The following is an 18,855-nucleotide window of genomic DNA, read 5'->3' on the forward strand; positions in this document are numbered from 1 at the left end:
AAAAATAACAGTAGAAATGATCTAAGCTAGAATCAAGATACATTTACATTTTAGTAATGTAATTTTATTGGGACATGTGCAGGCAGACAACATTAAGGACTGGCCTCTCGGTTGAATGGTGTTAAATTGTCAGGAAGTGTTGAGCTCTACATGTTCATGAAAATGGCAACAGTCCTCTTTTTCTGCAAATTGCTGTTTGCTTGCTCCCCAAAAAGGAATAGCAGTTGCAGGGTTGGAATCAGGTTTCAGGGAGACGTATTCCAAGTGCCCTGCTGGAGCCCTTGCTCTATCCTATGGGACTTCTTCTCATTAGCTAACCAATAGCTAATGAAATTGCTTTTTTTATAAAAAAAATTAGTTACTGTACTAGGATGGTGGTGAGCTGGAAGCAGTCAGGCCCAGTGCTTTGATAGAATAGACGAAGCAGCTGCATGTAATCTTCATTTCCCTGGAATTAATCTGGACCTGGTAGTGGGGTCATCTTCACCTGACACAACACTTTATAGTGCTGGGCTGAGCACTGACACCCTAGCAGCAGCTTGAAAAAGAAGGGGGGGGGACATCATGGATCCAGTATCAGCCTCAGTGGGCCCTGTCATTTGCCCCATCTTGTGGCTATTAACCCTGGGCTTCAGCAGTGGCTCCAGTGAGCACAGCTCAGAGTTAACATGCACTTCTCCATTCAACTCTCCCCATGATCTCTCGCTTCCTGCCCTGCCCTGCACACAAATTGGGTAATGTGGTACAGTGCTACAGGAGCTGTGATTAAGACTCTCTATATAGTTTAAAGGGCCAGTGACATATTAAAGCAAAAAGACAGCACCTAGACTGGCAGATATGTATCTGGGTTGCACTGGGGTAGAACCTCTCTTTCATAAGTTTAAAACATTTTTTTTCTCTTGGGCTCTTTTTAGATAAGCCATTGCAAAACTCAGAAAATGAACAAAGTTCTGTAACTCTGGAAGTACTGCTTATAAAAGTTTGCCACAAGAAACGAAAGGTAAGTTTAGGCATGGTTTAGCAATACCAGGAGAAAGCAGCATTTAACAGTCGAGTTTCCTAAAAATATATACTGTATAAAGCATTTTCTTTATTAGTGAGACTCTGCAAAGGCATTTCAATACAATATAATACAACAGTCCACAGTTAAATTCAATACTGTAAGATCTCCAAAATGCTGTTGCTGTTATTATTATTATTATTATTATTATTTATTATAGCCCACATTTTCCCTGGTGGGAAATCAATCATTTAAGTATTTCTACAAATCATAAAGAAAAAAGTAATAATCATTTTCCAGTTTATTTTAATATTTTTCTGTACTCACGGCTTTTAAACTTCCCCCAAAGAATATGGGTTCACAGAATCTTGTGCTTTGTTGCTCTAATAAAATAATGAACTCAATAAATGTTGAAAGAGATTACTTGCTGTCTTCTCTCTCACTTCATCATATGTGTCATATCCTAGATTTAGACTACACAATAATCTATAGAAGAGGGAGTTTTACAATAGCATGTTCATCATTTATAAACTGTTTCCCATCCCCCCAATGGGTCTTGGTTAAACCTCACAGGCATTTCATTTTCACTTTATCCAGATACTGAAAAGTATTAAATATGTTCTTCTACAGGATGTTAGTTGTCCAGTAAGGCAAGTACCTACTGGTAAAAAGCAGGTACCCTTGAATCCAGACCTCAACCAAATGAAACCAGGCAACTTTCCATCACTAGCAGTTTCCAGCAATGAATTTGAACCCAGCAACAGCCATATGGTGAAGTCTTACTCATTATTATTCAGAGTAACGCGTCCAGGAAGAAGAGAATTTAATGGGATGATAAATGGTGAAACTAATGAAAACATCGGTAAGCATGAAGTATATCCAGAACTTACTCATTTAATTGGGGAAAATCAGCTAGCTGCTTAAAAGAAAAATATTAAGCAGGCTTTTGAATGTGTGGGCGTTAATTGCTTTATACTGTACTTCCAATCCTATACTCAACAGTTTTTTTCTGGGTGAATGGTTTTAGGATGATACAAAGTGTTCCTGACAACCCTGGAGGTTGCAGATCCACTGCCTTGACTGTAGATGTGTCCATGGAAATTCCCCCATGTACTGCAGACAAGCTCTGCTGGTGAAGTGGGTGGCATAGAGGAAGAGCACATCTATGCCTATTCATTCCATGGATAAATACACCGGTCAGGAAATGGTGTAAATAATTTCCCTCCCATTAAAAAGTTGAGGATCGACATGGAAACCGTTTGGATGTCACAATGGCATAACAATTGCACCACCACAACAACTGTAATGTGTGTGTAAGATTTCAAGAAGCTTGCACTCCTTGCAAGAATACTAACTTTGGGGTTTCTATATTCATTTTTTCATGCTAGAATAGAACTTCCATTTTTAGATGTCCTTGGAAGATTCTTAACTGAGCCTAATTCAGTTAATCCCCAAAACTAATCTAATTCAGTGACTCTTACTGAACAGCTATGCCAGAAAATTTGTGTATATTTATTCCCTACAAGTATAATATTTAGTGTGCTTAAATGCAGATGTTAACGAGGAGCTTCCAGCTAGAAGAAAACGCAATTCTTCCAACCGTGAAGATGGGGAGAAGACGTTTGTAGCACAAATGACTGTATTTGATAAAAACAGGTAATACTTTTTTAAAAAATGAACTTATCCCAGGGCATGTATTGGAATTGCATTTTCTGCGTGAATTTCATTTGAAACTTTTAAATATCTTCTGTAAAATAAATCCTAGTTTTGGAGATTCATGTTTCCCAAAACGACATTGAGAAATTATTTGTCAAGGCTAGAGATGTGAAATTTTGAAGCAATGGGAGGAAATCAGAATTTTTGGGGGAAATTGAAAGACTTGCAAGATTTACTTTTAAACCCCCTTTACAAGTCAACCATCAATTTAGAAGCATAAAATGTGTATGAATTGGTTAGCCATAAAATTATCATGTTTGGTATATTAAAAGCATAGTTCATTCAGACAAATTAACAAATTTCCTTTTTTATTTTTTATTTTGCTACAAATGAGCTACTGTAAGAAGCCACCGCATTTTTATTAGCACCAGTTTATGAGGAGCAAGCAAAAACAATAAATAAAAGAAACCACTGGCATTATAGTAAAACAAACAAGAATAAGTATTCCAGAATATCAAGTTTCCTCCTGTAGAAAACCTTACATAAAAGTCTTCCTCTTGCATAGGAAGACTTTGCATTTAAAAAATCATTTAGGGGGAATAAAGATATTGTTCTGAATGTTTTATTTCCTCTCCCCTCCACACCCCCAGCCTTCACATTTCTAGTAGTGGCATCGTAAAAAGAATTGCCTGAAACAGGCCTACTACCCTCATCTCTATTTAAAATGCAAGCTGCTCATGTGTACATAATAGTATCAAAATAGCATCAAGAAATAAACCCCACACATTTTTTACTTCTGTGTTTGTTTTAAAACATATGACTGCTGGGGTCCTTCTAATTTGGTGGAATGCTTAAAATGTTATGGAAAAGGGTAGAGCTTTTCATCCTTCAAGTTGGCTGTGCTATTGTGATTAAACTCTAGGATACTGAATTTATATACATTTTTCACATGCAAACGAAAGTTACAAACTTGCAGCTTTAAGTTTCTGACTAAACTACAAGTAGCTACATTTCACTGTCTTTGTACAGTACTCTCCTTTCATGGATTAGTTTGGAACTTGATGTCTAGAATTCATGAGTTTTTAAGGGCTTCCTGTGTTGGGTTTAACTAAGTATTTGCTACTAAAGTAATAAATTCCATTGGATGAACAAGTGCAGCTGCTGTTCTAATAAAACCATACACCTTATTGTCATGCTGCTGTTTTTCCGGGGGGGGGAATAGATTTGGGAATATTGGTGTTTGGTTGTCATGTACATTGGATTATTTAGAGAACTGGCCGGGATTCACAGAAGCCCTTGCTCAGGTGTGCTTTGGGGTAGGTATGTGACATGGAACTGCAATAGGAAGGGGAACTTTTAAAAGCCCTAGTGTGCATGCATCCCAGCCATGATATGGATGATGGAGTATTGAATACCAGCTAATGAAATGAATTTTTTTAAACATATATTTTGCACAACAGACGACTGCAGCTTCTTGATGGGGAATATGAAGTAGCCATGCAAGAAATGGAAGAGTGTCCAATCAGCAAGAAAAGAGCAACATGGGAGACAATACTGGATGGGAAGGTTTGTGCCATTGGTATTTGCCAAAAAAAATCTTCTCGAAAAGTATATATAAAGTGAGGAGGCTTCTTGCACTGCCTTCTGAACTTTAAAATGCTTAAGGACCTTGAAAGTAGTGGTGCTTTCTGAAAGCTGTAGGACCTAAGCCTTGAAGCGAAATAAACAATTTTATAATAAAATTTATTTACAGTGGTGCCTTGGTTTACAACCATAATCCGTTCTGGAGGTCTGTTTGTAAACCACAACAGGTTGTAACCCAAGGTGTCCTTTCACCAATGGGGCCTCCCAAAAAACCTTTGTTCATAATCCAAAGAAAATGGGTTGTAATCCAAAAAAGATTGCAAACCGGGACATGCACTTCCGGTTTTGATGTGTTTGTAATCCAAAACATATGCAAACCAAGATACCACTGTACTGCTTAATTGTAATAAAACCTCAAAGCTGTTTACAAAAAGAAGACCCCACAAGCCATTAAAATTATCAGTAAAAACTGGCACTTTAAAAATACTCAAACATGAAATAAACAGTAAGCTAAAAATAGATTAAATGCATAGAACTTCTGTACGTCTGTTTTTTGTTTTTTGCTGGCGTCTGTAACATTCCCAGTTTGAAGCTCCTTTGAAAAATCTCACAAAGCAATATATTTATGTTTCAGAGGCTGCCTCCATTTGAAACTTTTTCTCAGGGACCCACACTTCAGTTTACCCTTCGATGGTCAGGAGAGGCAAATGACAAACCTGCAACTCCTACTGCTAAGCCCCTTTCAACGCGCAATTCAGAGAGCCTCCCTCAAGAAAACAAGCCCAGCTCTGTGAAACCTACACAGACTATAGGTAAGGAAATGTTGACATACAGATAGTGCTGCTTGCATACATTGGATTTCGTTTTATTTTGTTGCCTAGTTCTGAAAACTGTTCTAATGTGTTTCATGTGTCTGCTGCTTTAATTGAGATTCCTGCATTCCAGGGGGTTGGACCAGTTGATCCTTGGGAGTCCCTTCCAACTCTACAATTCTGTGATTCTATTTCTAGTCTAAAATCAAGAGAAATATATATGTTTACATGGGATTTGTCTAAAGTTGGGTAGGATTACGTGTACAATACTTAAATGTTTTAATCTGGTGGACTCTATTTGGAAATCTGTGGGAATTTGATCCTATTGTGTCAGAGCTCAGGATGTGCTTGTGTGCTTCCTAGCTGGCTGCCCAAGAGAGATTCTGTCAGTCGTGTGCTGGTTGTTTCAGATTTGTTCCTGAACCCAATTCAGTATGGCCATGTTGACCTTTAAAGCCCTTAACGTTTGCATCCTGCATACCTTTGGGAACACCTGCTTCTATATTTGCCTCATCACACTGTGAGATCAGCAACTCAAATTCTGCATGTACCACATCCTATTCGTTGGTGTGATCTGTAAGAGTTTTCATTTTCCCATCATGGTATCCTCTTAGGAATTCCTATGCCTAGGGAACTCCAGTTGGTCCCTTCTATATATAACGCCTCTGCTCATTATTGCAGGTTCCCTATTTTCTAGTCTTTTTTCTGCTGCCGATTGTGACTTCAATTAATGTTGTTTTAAGTCTATTGTGTTAATAGCTTTTTTCCTACTTACATTTATATTTCTGTGCTGTTTTTTAATGTTTACATGAGTTAGATATGTTCAGTATGGAATAGATAAAAGTTGTTGGCGAATGCTCTTGTTACCTCTTTTTATGACGTTTATAAACACACAGTATATCTTGGGTGGGGTTGTGGAGGAGAAGCTGAGAAGGAAAAGGGGAAATGCCAAAAGTCAGATGGAAGCAACCCCCTCCCACCATAAGCGGAGCTCCAGTCCCTAATGAGTCCTTTACTTAAATCTGCAGCTTGTTTGTGGTTGCTTATAGTTCTGTCTAGGTTGATTAATTTTGTAAGTGTTTCCATTTTCATCTTTAGCAGTTCATATGTGATATAAGAAATGAAGATTTCTGATAAATACAAAAGATGTTTAGGATGAAGTGGGCTGATTTTGTTTGTGGAATATGGTTTTGTGAATTTCCCCTCAATGCTCACCCTCTGCTCTTGGTGATAAAACTGGGATATTCCGAATGCTAGCGTGTTTTGGAATGCAGGTGTCTGTATAGTGTGGAAAACAGTTATTCGCAAAGTGTTTATTTTCTTAAATTGGTCAGATACATCCTCATGAGCACAAGCCTATTTTTAGCAGGAGAATACTCTTGATAGGTACAGCTTTTTAAAACATTGAAGCTTTGTTCCCTTTGGTTTCAAACATTCTCTTGACACTCTTTCTTTTTCCCTCTTTGCAGCCTTGTAATGAATCAGGAGTCGAGATTCAAACTGTAAAAATCTTACTATTTTAAGTGTTTCAGTAGTTTCAAGGAATGCTGGGAAAGTATTCTTAGAACTGGTTTGATTCAGATACTTTTGAATCTTAGGGAAGGCTGAAATTGTGTTTATTTTCAGTTATTTTTTCCAGGAGCTAATACAAATGTAGAGCATCAATGTTTCCATGCATTTAGAACATAATATGGTGCGGGGCGCGGGTGGCACTGTGGTCTAAACCACTGAGCCTTGGGCTTAACAATCGGAAGGTCGGCAGTTCGAATCCCTGCAATAGGGTGAGCTCCTGTTGTTCAGTCCCAGTTCCTGCCCACCTAGCAGTTCGAAAACACGTCAAAGTGCAAGTAGATAAATAGCTACTGCTCTGGTGGGAAGGTACACGGCGTTTCCGTGTGCTGCTCTGGTTCTCCAGAAGCGGCTTAGTCAGCTGGCCACATGACCTGGAAGCTGTACGCTGGCTCCCTCGGCCTAAAGAGCGAGATGAGCATGCAACCCCAGAGTCTTCTGCAATTGGACCTAACGGTCAGGGGTACCTTTACCTTTATGGTGAGAACAAAGTGGCATTGAAATATCAACAGAACAGAATAGATAATTTATTTCACATACTGTATTGTGTTAATGACAAACTTTCATGTTAACATAATTTCAGTTTGTATGTGGTAATGTATTCAAAATGTATGGTGTAGTTTATAGCATTTAGTTATGAATTGCCTTTTAGTCAAATCATAAAAACAACTAGAATATTTTTTAAGTACAAAAACAACTGAAAGTGGTTTTAAAAACAATACAAAATGAACACCTAAGCTTGTCAAAACAAAAATGCCCTCAATTATTTCCAGAAAGTACAAATAATGGATGCTTCTCGTATCTCGAAGGAAATGCTGTTCCATAGAGCCAGTGAGGTGCAGTGGTTAAGAGCGGTAGACTCGTAATCTGGGGAACCGGGTTCACGTCTCCGCTCCTCCACATGCAGCTGCTGGGTGACCTTGGGCTAGTCATATTTCTTTGAAGTCTCTAAGCCCCACTCACCTCACAGAGTGTTTGTTGTGGGTGAGGAAGGGAAGGGGTAGTGATAAAGCGGGATATCAAATCCAAACTCTTCTTCATAGAATGGGGCCTACCAGTTGTTAAAATAACCGGGCGGGGGGCACACACTCTGACAATTCTAACCCTTAGAAATGCCACTAAATATTAGTGCAGACAACCTCTCCTAACCATTAAGTACTCCCACCTCACGCAAAAGAAGTACATGTTTTTAACAGTGCTATCTGTTAGCAAATTATGGTGAAGAACCCTAGCTAATATTAATCAAAGAATCAGGCTAACGCAGGCATCCCCAAACTGCGGCCCTCCAGATGTTTTGACCTACAACTCCCATGATCCCTAGCTAACAGGACCAGTGGTCAGGGAAGATGGGAATTGTAGTCCAAAACATCTGGAGGGCCGAAGTTTGGGGATGCCTGGGCTAACAAAAGGTAAGCATCTCAGTAATGGTTAAAAGATTAACATTAGAAATGTATGGCAAAATAGCAACAAAATGTGGTTACTGAGGTTTTTTCGTTCTGCCAGATGAAATTTTGTGTAGTTCACCTTTCACCAAGGTACAGAAGGTGAAACATCGTATTTTTTGCTTCTCCAAAGGTGGTAAACACATCACATGGTGGGTTATGCTGCCCTCTTGTGCCATAAGGCTGGAATCCCATTGTTAGCTACTTGCTTTCCTTCTCCTTTTGACCAGTCCTTTCCCTGTCTTGACTCTGAAAAGGTGTGTGTGTTCGTGCGTGCGCAATGGGCAAAGAGCTCTGTTTTCTGTCGTCACACAAGAGGGCAGTATAACCACCCATGTCACCTTTTAGGTGAGAATCGTTCTTAGTGTAGTGGTATTGGATATATTGAATGAATGAGTTAATCGATTTATTTTTTATCACTGAGCAAAATGAATTGGTTCTTATCTGCAAAGAATCAATGTGTCTGCATCTTGAAGTCTTTAGCTGTATGACTCCTAAGCCAGCACTGAATTTAGGGCATTGCAAGCAGTCCCCTCACACAGGGCGCCAAACCAAGGGGGTGCAAATTAATAATAATGAGAATATCCATTAAAAAGCAGCTGTACCCAAATGAATTATTGTGTGAAAAAATAATATTTGGGGGAAACACACTCAATCAGCACCACATTATCAGAGCCTGCCCCTGCTTAAACCATCTGCTAGGTTACACAAAATTTCCATAATCTGAGTTGCTTCCAATTCCTTTCATCAACATGTAGCAGTGGCACAGGCAAGATTTAGATGCAGAGCAGTTTTTGCTCCAAAAAAGATTGGTGGGAAAAGTGAAATTGATGTGAGAATTGCAGTGATGGCAGTATTATAATGTATGAAGCATTGTTTGCCTTATATTACTGAGGGTGGAAATACTTTTTTCTTCTTATCAAAAGGTTCTCGGAAATCATGGTATGCTGCCATGCAGATGGGTGAAAAGGAGTAATCTAACGTGAGAAATTATAATAAAGGTGTTTTTTTTGGTTCAGCCAATTGTTTAAAAGTTCATATACTGACTAGGTTCTTGTGTGATTTAGTAGATGGTGTGTTAGACATAGCTCCTCAGCCATGAAGTTTGTGAGTAGCTTTAGGCTAGCATTTAAGATCATAGAATGGGATAATAAGCTGCATGGAAGGAAGGGCTGATACAAATGTAGTATAGGCTTGAAATCTGTGTTTCTTTGCAATATTAACATAATTATTCTCCAAGAACAAATATAGGTACGTAGTATGTCAAGTAGGGGTGATTCCGTACACGCTTGTCTAATACAAAGGTATATAAGTGGAATTATTATTTTAATACACACACACACACACACACTCACACTCTTATTTATTTATTTATTTGTATATAACTGGCTATATTTTTATAAATGCATTCCAATTGTCAGTGTATTTGTCCATACAGTCTATGTCCGCATTTGAAATGTCAGTATATTTGTCCATACACAGTCTATGTTTATCCGCAATCTGTTCATATGTTACAAGAGGTTCTTATTGTTTTCTTTTGTACTTTTTATGCACTAAAAAGTGGAAGTTTTTTTTTTAAAAAAAAAAGGAAGAGAGGTTGAAGCTAGTGCTAAAAGCATGCTATGTTCTCCTACTTGTTGTCTTAATTAGGAACCGTGTCTTGTGTTCCAAAACGTGTGTATCTATTCAGTGAGACCACTCAATTCCCTTTTGCTAAGCAGCTACTTATAACAAAATGGTGGCACTTTGCTTACAAAACATTGAGTCCTGTACAGGTTTGTTTTGAACAGTAGTACAGTTAGTGACATCCATGTTCTTTTGCAGCTGTAAAAGAATCTTTGCCGCCAGACCTGCAAGGAAGAAAAGAAAGAGATGTTTCAATTGAGCCTCGACAGAAACTGAGAATATTTTATCAGGTATTGAAAAATCTACTATTTGAGACCATTAGCAAGCACTACTTCCCATCTGCATAGTAGAAAAAGAGGAGACAACTTTATACTAATAACAACCTGTTGTTTTTGCCAGTTCCTGTATAACAACAATACAAGGCAGCAGACTGAAGCTAGGGATGACTTGCATTGCCCATGGTGCACACTGAACTGCCGTAAACTTTACAGCTTACTCAAACATCTCAAGCTTTGTCACAGCCGGTTTATTTTCAATTATGTGGTAAGTATTTTTCCTTGTATCTGTAACATCTCTGGTACAGAGGGAATCCAGTTGCTGCTCTTACGTTCACACAAGGACTCTTGATCCACTAACAGAGATGAAGGGAGGTGATCTGCTGATTTCCACCCTGGCACCTTGGAAGATCAGTTGGGGAATCTTCCATAATAATGTAGAATGAGGCATTGGGGGGGTGCAGGGGAAATGGAATTTGGGAAAATATCCTCCCCACTAGTTCCACTGGCAGATGCTTTCACGGGGTCCAAAGCCCTTCTGTGAGCACAAGGGAGGCAGTTAATATTATTTCCTTGGCGGAGGACTGCTCTCGGTATGATACAGAGTCAGAAGGTCAAATGAAACCAATTTGATACTTTGAAGCCAGAGTAACAAAAGTGCAGCTACAATAACTTCCATAACTAACTTGCCCAAAAGCAAACTAACAATGGTTGAGACTTTCGAATCATTGTGTGATAGGACTGGAAAACATTACCGTATTTTAAATTTGGTTAACCCTGCTGTTTCGGTGTTCAGGGCCTTTAGCCAGAGTAAGAGATGGGTCAAGAAAAGCAGAGTTTTCACGTCGCGGAAGGAATGTGTGGTTGCAATTAACACTTACGATGCTAAATATTTATTTATTTATTACAGTATCATCCCAAAGGTGCTAGGATAGATGTTTCCATCAATGAGTGTTATGATGGCTCATATGCAGGAAATCCTCAGGATATTCATCGCCAGCCTGGGTTTGCCTTCAGTCGCAATGGGCCAGTCAAGCGAACACCAATTACGCACATTCTTGTATGCAGGTTAGTAGGAAACCATGTTCTGCAGATATCTACAACTGTTTGCATTCCCTGTCTGTAAGATCTTATTTAATCTGTTTATATAGCTATCCCTCTTTATCTATCAAAACGTTTCTGTACTGCCTGCTACTGAAAAATCTTAAAACGACTTACAACAGTTTTATTATAGTCAGTTCTTGATTTCCATGTTTTCTTCCCACTTAAATTAAAAATTGTTTCCCCCCCCCCTTTGTAGGACATATTGTAGTGATGCACAGTGGTACATTCCATTTGTAATGCTAAGCCATGGCTTAGCTCACAGGAGTGCAGCAGGAGCAGCGTAAGAGCACAATCGCTAATGTTTTCTCACTGCATTAGCATGCTTGCTGCTTCATGCTAAGCCACAGTTTGGTTCAGAGTTACATGTGTCCATAGCCACTGCGACAAATGAAAATGTGGAAGCCTGCTTTGACACACTGAAGGAATTCCTTTAATAAGCATTACCCCCCACTGAAAGTAAAGGCCATCCCTTAATACTTTGCTATTCCTGTAATGCCACAGCCTCAAAAAAATGGAATAGTCTGTTCTTCTTTCATAGCTCTGCTGATTCCAATTGGTCTCCCCTGGTCACTTGGTTCTTCTACCAAGCAAAACCTATTAAAGCTCGCAGGCCTAACAAAAATTGGCTTAATTTATAGCATCCAATCTAAATCTCCCTATTTTCTAGTAACTTTGGCTGCAGTCCAACCCCACTTGCATATAAGCCCCAATGGATTCAGTAGCATAGACAAGGTTAGGATGGCTGCCCCCCTGGCCTTCTTTTCGTGGATTTTGTGCTAAATGTGGTTAAGGTCTTGGTAAATTGCAGATGGGCAGCAACTCTAGGATCATAGAATAGCCCTGATCCGACTGAAAAGTGAGCTTTGTAGGTATCATCTATTCTATGTGTCGCAGATATATGGCTTCCAGGCTATTTAGGTACAAATCTTTTTTTTCTTTTTCTCTTCTACGTGCATTTTTTTTTACAGACCAAAGCGTACAAAAGCTAGCATGTCTGAATTTCTTGAATCTGAAGATGGAGAAGTGGAACAGCAAAGAACATACAGCAGTGGACACAATCGGTTATACTTCCACAGTGACACATGCTTACCTCTCCGTCCACAAGAAATGGAAGTTGACAGTGAAGATGAAAAGGACCCTGAGTGGCTAAGGGAGAAAACTATCACGGTAACTTTGTCCAACAGCAGATAGTTCTTGTTTTGCTGAGCAATATTCCTGCTTTCCATGGAACAAACCTATATACAGTACTGTGTTTCCCACTTTGCATTCTTGGAAAAGGCACATTGCGATACTATGTCTTAATCCAGGCTTACTCAACCTTGGCCCTCCAGATGTTTTGAGACTACAATTCCCAGCATCCCTGACCACTGGTCCTGGGAGTTGGAGGCCAAATACACCTGGAGGGCCGAGGTTGAGGAAGCCACCTATTAACAAAATTAGTTTTTATGGGGTGGTGAAATATTGGATGTGGGCAATAGGCGAGCTTGGTGATAAAACGGAACCAAATTGATGGTTGTGACTAGCTTGCTTACTTTGCCAAACCTTTATTAGGCATTACAAGTATTGGCCATCATAAATCATCCATGTATAAAATTTTAAAATGAATACAAATTAACAGCCGTGTAAAATTTATAATGGTGAGGGTTTCCATTGGGATTTCTTCCCGCTAAATAGAAGGTTGTGACTGTCAGAGGCAGTTACGTTTACATGCACACATACACATTTTGTGCTGAAAACATTTTGGAATTGCCGGATACTGAATGTCTGCTAGAAGCTATCGTAACAGAATATTATCACAGAATTATTTAAAATAAAATTATTAAAAAGGTCTGAATAAATATTTACCTCCATTACAGCCTTAATTTTCCTTACTGTTCACCTCCATAAAGTTTGTATCACAGGACCACATCACCAAATATGTAACACCCCTGCTTTTTGACAGCATTCAGCTTTCTGTTCCAGTTTCATTTTTTTGATTTGACATGAAGTGATATCTAACAATTATTTTAAATGAAACCTCCAGTTCAAATAATATGCGTAAATTGAAGTGAAAGAGCCTTTGCATCAACCTACTAAAGGGATTTAATAGACTTTTCCCTCTCATTTCTCTTTGCCATTAGGCAAAAAACCCCAAATGAACCAGGGGTATTCTCTGTTACTGTAAACACTTAGATGCGAGCACAAGGCCATTTCCCTATATTCCCCTTCCCCTCCCAAAATATATTAACTGTTATCTCTTCACTTTCTTCCAATGGTAACTCCAGGGACATTTGTAGCAAAACTGCTTGCCTTTTCCCAGCTCTTACTGCTTAGTTCTGGCTGTGTGGAATTGTACTGACTATGCAGAGCAATTATGACAATAATAAGCAGATGATGAGGAAAAGAAGCCCAAGCACTGCCTGACTTAAATATATGCATGCTAATGACCTTTAAATGGTTGTCTCACTGCAGCAAATTGAAGAGTTTTCAGATGTGAATGAAGGAGAAAAAGAAGTGATGAAATTATGGAATCTACACGTTATGAAGCACGGGTGCGTACTTAGAATTTCAAATTTATAAATTTGTGAAAAGTGATTAGGTTACAATTAAAAATAAAACAACAACCCTGAAATGCTTTTAAGCATTCACATATCTGTTATTTTAATGTGTTGTTTTATTGTGTGAACTACTGAGCATTTCAAAAAAAACCTATGTAGGAATTGTGGAGAAGCAAGTATTACATGACAGCATGTCTGAGCAGGATTTTGATATTGTAGGCATCTTTGGGCACCCAAATCTGTAATAATGCCTTGCATCATTTTTTAATGTTACAGGTTTATTGCAGACAATCAAATGAATCATGCCTGTATGCTGTTCGTTGAAAATTATGGACACAAAATAATTAAGAAGAACTTGTGTCGAAACTTCATGCTTCACCTGGTCAGCATGCATGACTTTAACCTTATAAGCATAATGTCCATAGACAAAGCTGTTACTAAGCTTCGAGAAATGCAGCAGAAATTGGAAAAAGGAGAGCCTACTGCTACCACAACAATGGAGGAGATTTCTGAAGAACAAACTGGAATAACCAATGGCTGCAGTGAAACTAACACTAGGGAAAGATCCTCAGAAATGGATGCTATCTCATGTATGGCAAAGCAGAATAGAAAACAGAAGATCTGAAAAGAAGAGCGATGGGGCATTCAATGCACAAATAATGAAGTGACATTTTAAGATGCATGAACTCTATAAGGAATTTAATAAGATACACAGGCTCCTAACAGGCACTGCTGGAAACAGGATTTCAACAATATGGTTCCTTTTGAGTTGATTATGCAAGTACTACATGTATATCAGTTCTAGTGGTGTAATGACACAATACTCAAAGTTTGAGCATGAAGAGCAATACAATTTTTGGGAATTTTAATTATGAACTGTGCTGAATTTACATAACTTGAGTATATGTAAAACAGTTTTTATATAAAGATCTCTTTTTTGCATCTGTACTGGCTGTCTTTCCTACCATGGAGTTGAAAATTAGGGAAAGAGATTTGGACAGTTTATGCTTTGTACTTAGAAATTCCTTAGGTTAACCTTTTTTTGTGGCAAATAACACACCATTTAAGGTTTACCTTGATCATATAGGTGTCAAATTACAGGTTGCAAATTTCTAAACACTTTTTAAACATTCGGCTGTAAAATAGCACTTCTTTGTCTCAAGCCTATTTAGGAGGGGAAAACAAACCTCTGCTTTTCTCATTACAAACACAGCGGAAGCACCATATTAATTCTATCAGTAGTCCGAACGAATCTGCAGGTAACAAGGTGTACTACTACTAGATCAAACCTTTAACCTAATCAAGCATAACTGTTGAGAGTTGTTTAATAGAATGCTTTGTTTAACACCTAGAAATCGCTTCTCGGCCTTTTGGCTAAGAGATCAAGTGTTAACACCTAGAGGCCATGGTAGGCAGTGCCTGGATATGTACCTATTTTGCCTATATACAGACTGTAAGATCAAAGCATGGCGTTAAAGAGGATTTTTGGTTGCTAGTTTTGAAGGGGAAATGCACTGTAAAATTAGGCCAGAAAATGTGTTGCACTTCTTATGCAAGTACTCTGTGATGTATTGCATTCAATACAGATGCTAACCTGTGCAGTCTTGCACTGCTAACACATTTTATGCACATGTTTACAGATTTTCTTTTTTTTCCAATGGAAAGTAGCTTCACTACTGGTACAGTATCAGCTTCAAGGGTTTATTCCAGCAAGCACTGTGGTTGAGTGGCATCACCTCATTTTTTAAAAAATTCTTGAATAGTTCATTTTTTCATATTCTTTATTTATAAAGGATTGATTATGTAAATACAGGTGTTTCTAATTTTTTTATTTCATTCCACCACCGCAAGAAGGCAGATCCCTGTTGGTTTTTTGTTTTTAGTGGGGGTGGGGGTGGGGGTGGGGGTAAGCTTTGTAATGGGTTTTTTTCCAGAAATTTATAAAACTGTAAATACTGACTTTGGTCCCTAAAGATGTGTTTAACTGTGAGACTATTTAACTAATGGTGTGGATGTGATTTGTCATCCAGTATTAAGTTCTTGGTCACAGATTTGTGTCAATAGGAAAGAGGGAGACTGCAGCTTTCTTTAGACTTCTCGAATTTCCTGCTCTTGAGTTGTAGCAAACTCTTATTACACCTTTGAATAGCCGGTCAAGCATTTCTCTTGGGCTTTAATTTGCTAAAGCTGTGCACATATGTAAAAAATATATTTTAGGAGAGACGTAGTTGTAGAACTATTGCTTATGTCACTTCTTAAGCAGCCACGCTCTTAATGCTTAAAAGGAGGCTAGCATTGTTTGCACAAAAAAGTTGGTGACCCCTCCCAAATAGTAATGAAATTACTTTCTGTCCAATAAACTTTGTATGTCATGTCAATTTATAATAAAAGCTGAGAATCCCTTTGTTTCTATTTATAATAAAGATGGATTTTCTATATGTACCCTTAATGAGACTTTCAATAAATCATGTAAACTGGGTGAACATTTGAATGGTACAGTAGATATAAAAGAAGTGTTTAATGGACCTTTTTGTTTTTACATTAAATGTTTATTTGAAATTGGATTTTGTACATAAAGTTCAATAATATAAAATCATCTGAGTTGTGCCATTGCTTTTTTAAATGTGCAACCAGGTAAGTTTGTGTGTGTGTGAGAGAGAGAGAGGGGGGGGGGAGGGAGGGAGGGAGGGAAGGGGAGATTCTGTCTTAGAACCAAGCATATCTAGTTTTGAAAACACTTTATAGTTTGAATTTGGAACAGGTATTGTGATCTGCAGCCTGATATGAATGAATAGTTCTCTATGCATTAATTTGTGCATTATATGTTTCTTGAAATGAAGTACTTCTGCTTATTTTCCCTTTTTACCTGCATGAAATGAGGACTGATTGTATTTCTTGAGCCTGAAATGCTTTAGTCATGGTACATGCTCTGGTTATCTCCCTCTTGGACTGCAATGCGCTCTACGTGGGGCTACTTTTGAAGGTGCCTTGGAAACTATAATCCAGAATGCGGCTGCTAGACTAGTGACTGGGAGTGGCCACTGGGACCATATAACACCTGTCTGAAAGGATCTACATTGGCTCCTAATAAGTTTCCAAGCACAATTCAAAGTGTTGGTGCCAGTGTTCAAAACTCCCATTGTTCTAGGTGTGTTTTGCAACAGGGAATTTAATAAATGAACAGTTTCTGAGCTCTGGGCGCAGTATTGCCCCTAAGATTTCAAATTAAAATTGTCACTGTTACTTGGAAGTAAATCCCAACCAAGTTCAGTGGGGCTTCCTCACAAGTAAAACGTGCATGGATTGGGGATATGAAAATTTTCTTTTAAACCCAACGTGTTTTGTTTAGGTTTTAGTTGCCTTGTTTAATGTACTTTTATCTCCGTTGCTAACACTGGTTGGTGCTGACATTTAAAGCCCTAAACGGCTTTGGTCTTGTAGCTCAAGGAGGATCTCCACCCCCATCATTCAGCTCAGACATGGGGGTCCAGCTCCGAGGGCCTTCTAGCGCTTCCCTCCCTGCGAGAAGTGAGGTTACAGGGAACCAGGCAGAGGGCCTTCTCGGTAGTGGCACCTGCCCTGTGGAACGCTCTCCCATCAGATGTCAAGGAAATAAACAACTGCCTGACTTTTAGAAGAAATCTGAGGGCAGCCCTGTATAGGGAAGTTGATGTTTTATCGTGTTTTTGATAGGTTGGGAGCTGCCAAGAGTGGCTGGGGAAACCCAGCCAGATGGACGGAATAGAAATAATAAAATAATTATTTGGCATGCATTTAACTGATGATAGCTCATAACAACCTGGTCTAAGAATTTTCTGGCTCAGGTTCATGAATTTACTATTAAAGGCAGTGGAGATTTTAGGAATTAGAGGAAAGTTTCTCCCTCAAGGCAATAATGTTCCCATGAACTTTGTAGCCATTTATCAATGAAACAGTAAATAATGCTGAACCTTAACAACTTTTCAGCCTTGTTTTCACTTTGCTTGGCCCTATTGTTGGTCTGAGGATAATTCAGTGCCACCACTGCTGCTGAATGAATGGTCACCCATACAGTATTCAGTTATCTCAGCCCTGACCAGTCTTGGGTTCTTTGAATCATCATCTTAAGCAATTAGTATATTCTGCTTCATAGCTGCCCCTTTTTCTAATGGCAAATGGTAGAGAGGATTCAATCTATGTATGAATAATGGATTTCAGCACCATGACAAGTGATTGTAGTAGCATGTTGCCTAGATATTTGTAGGTATAAAGACATTTGAAGTCATGAATGCATTGCCCGATAGCCCTTCTCTCTTCTGCTCAGATTGGTGCATATTGATAAATTTGCAATAGTTGTAAGGTCTTTTTGTATTACAGTCCTAACTCCTAACATATAGTTAAGATACGGTAGTCCAACTGGTGTTTAAAACAGATTCAGCCTCAGAGCTGTATATTTTGATGGATGAAGCATAGTATGATCACTCCTTTTATCATTAAACTTTACATTGAAATCAAGTTGAAAATAGAGGCAAGAAAATAACTCTTTACACCTTTCCCTTCTACCGTAGAAATGAATGCAATTTGAATACTTCAGTAAGATAATTTCTTATGCAGCTTTCCCCTGGGAGCCATGTTTTGATACTGATTAAAAGTCCTGGAGGGCTACCGTACATGAAATAACATGGAGATAGACAATGTCTTGCTAAAATAAGTTATTTTGCTTCTCAACTCACTTTTTTCATGGTTATAATTCCACATACTTTGCCCCAAAGCAGAAAGTTTGGAATGGAAGAAGACAATAATCAGTTTATAGTTAGAAAATGGTACTGTTGACAAACTAGGCACTACAAGAGGTAGTGCCCATGCCAAATTTGGGGTATGGCCCATTTGAGGATGGCCCATGCCAAATTTGAGGTAGAAAGCACCAGAAATTGTTTTAAACTAGTTTAAATGTGGGATGAGTAACTTTGGGAAGCGGACAGTCACTTTGTGCTTTCTTCTGTAGATGCCAATAAGGTGGTTTTTTGGGGGGTAGTTACTCATTTGTATGATGCCTGTCTTTGGGGAAATTGTTGTGTTAGGTGAAGAGAACATCTAGGATGTGCCATTACCCAAGAGTTGTATAACCTGCTTGTAGTTCTTATTTAAAAGCTATTTTTGTGGCCACTGTTGCTCAAGGGTGTTCCACAAAACTTGATACTAACCTGTTGCAAGAACAGGTTGTTTGTGGGGTTGGAGGCCTTGGCCACTGTTCAAAATTAGGTTTCCTTG

General features: G+C 38.7%; 1 protein-coding gene across 2 annotated transcripts in view; it reads left to right on the top strand.

The window, feature by feature from the left end:
* SUZ12 (SUZ12 polycomb repressive complex 2 subunit) overlaps nt 1–16,201 on the top strand; it is a 28,959-nt gene extending 12,758 nt beyond the window's left edge. For both annotated transcript variants that reach the window (XM_035103848.3, XM_035103849.3), the window contains 11 exons: nt 915–1,000; nt 1,631–1,862; nt 2,554–2,656; nt 4,117–4,222; nt 4,875–5,052; nt 9,888–9,979; nt 10,089–10,232; nt 10,875–11,032; nt 12,037–12,235; nt 13,520–13,599; nt 13,882–16,201. In XM_035103848.3, coding sequence (XP_034959739.2) covers nt 915–1,000; nt 1,631–1,862; nt 2,554–2,656; nt 4,117–4,222; nt 4,875–5,052; nt 9,888–9,979; nt 10,089–10,232; nt 10,875–11,032; nt 12,037–12,235; nt 13,520–13,599; nt 13,882–14,230 — 1,727 coding nt within the window. In that variant the 3' untranslated portion in view covers nt 14,231–16,201. The remainder of the gene's footprint in view (nt 1–914; nt 1,001–1,630; nt 1,863–2,553; nt 2,657–4,116; nt 4,223–4,874; nt 5,053–9,887; nt 9,980–10,088; nt 10,233–10,874; nt 11,033–12,036; nt 12,236–13,519; nt 13,600–13,881) is intronic.
* Nucleotides 16,202–18,855: the final 2,654 nt, after the last annotated feature.

Source organism: Zootoca vivipara, chromosome 2, assembly GCF_965207765.1.
Source record: "Zootoca vivipara chromosome 2, rZooViv2.hap1.1, whole genome shotgun sequence".
Classification (NCBI taxonomy): domain Eukaryota; kingdom Metazoa; phylum Chordata; class Lepidosauria; order Squamata; family Lacertidae; genus Zootoca; species Zootoca vivipara.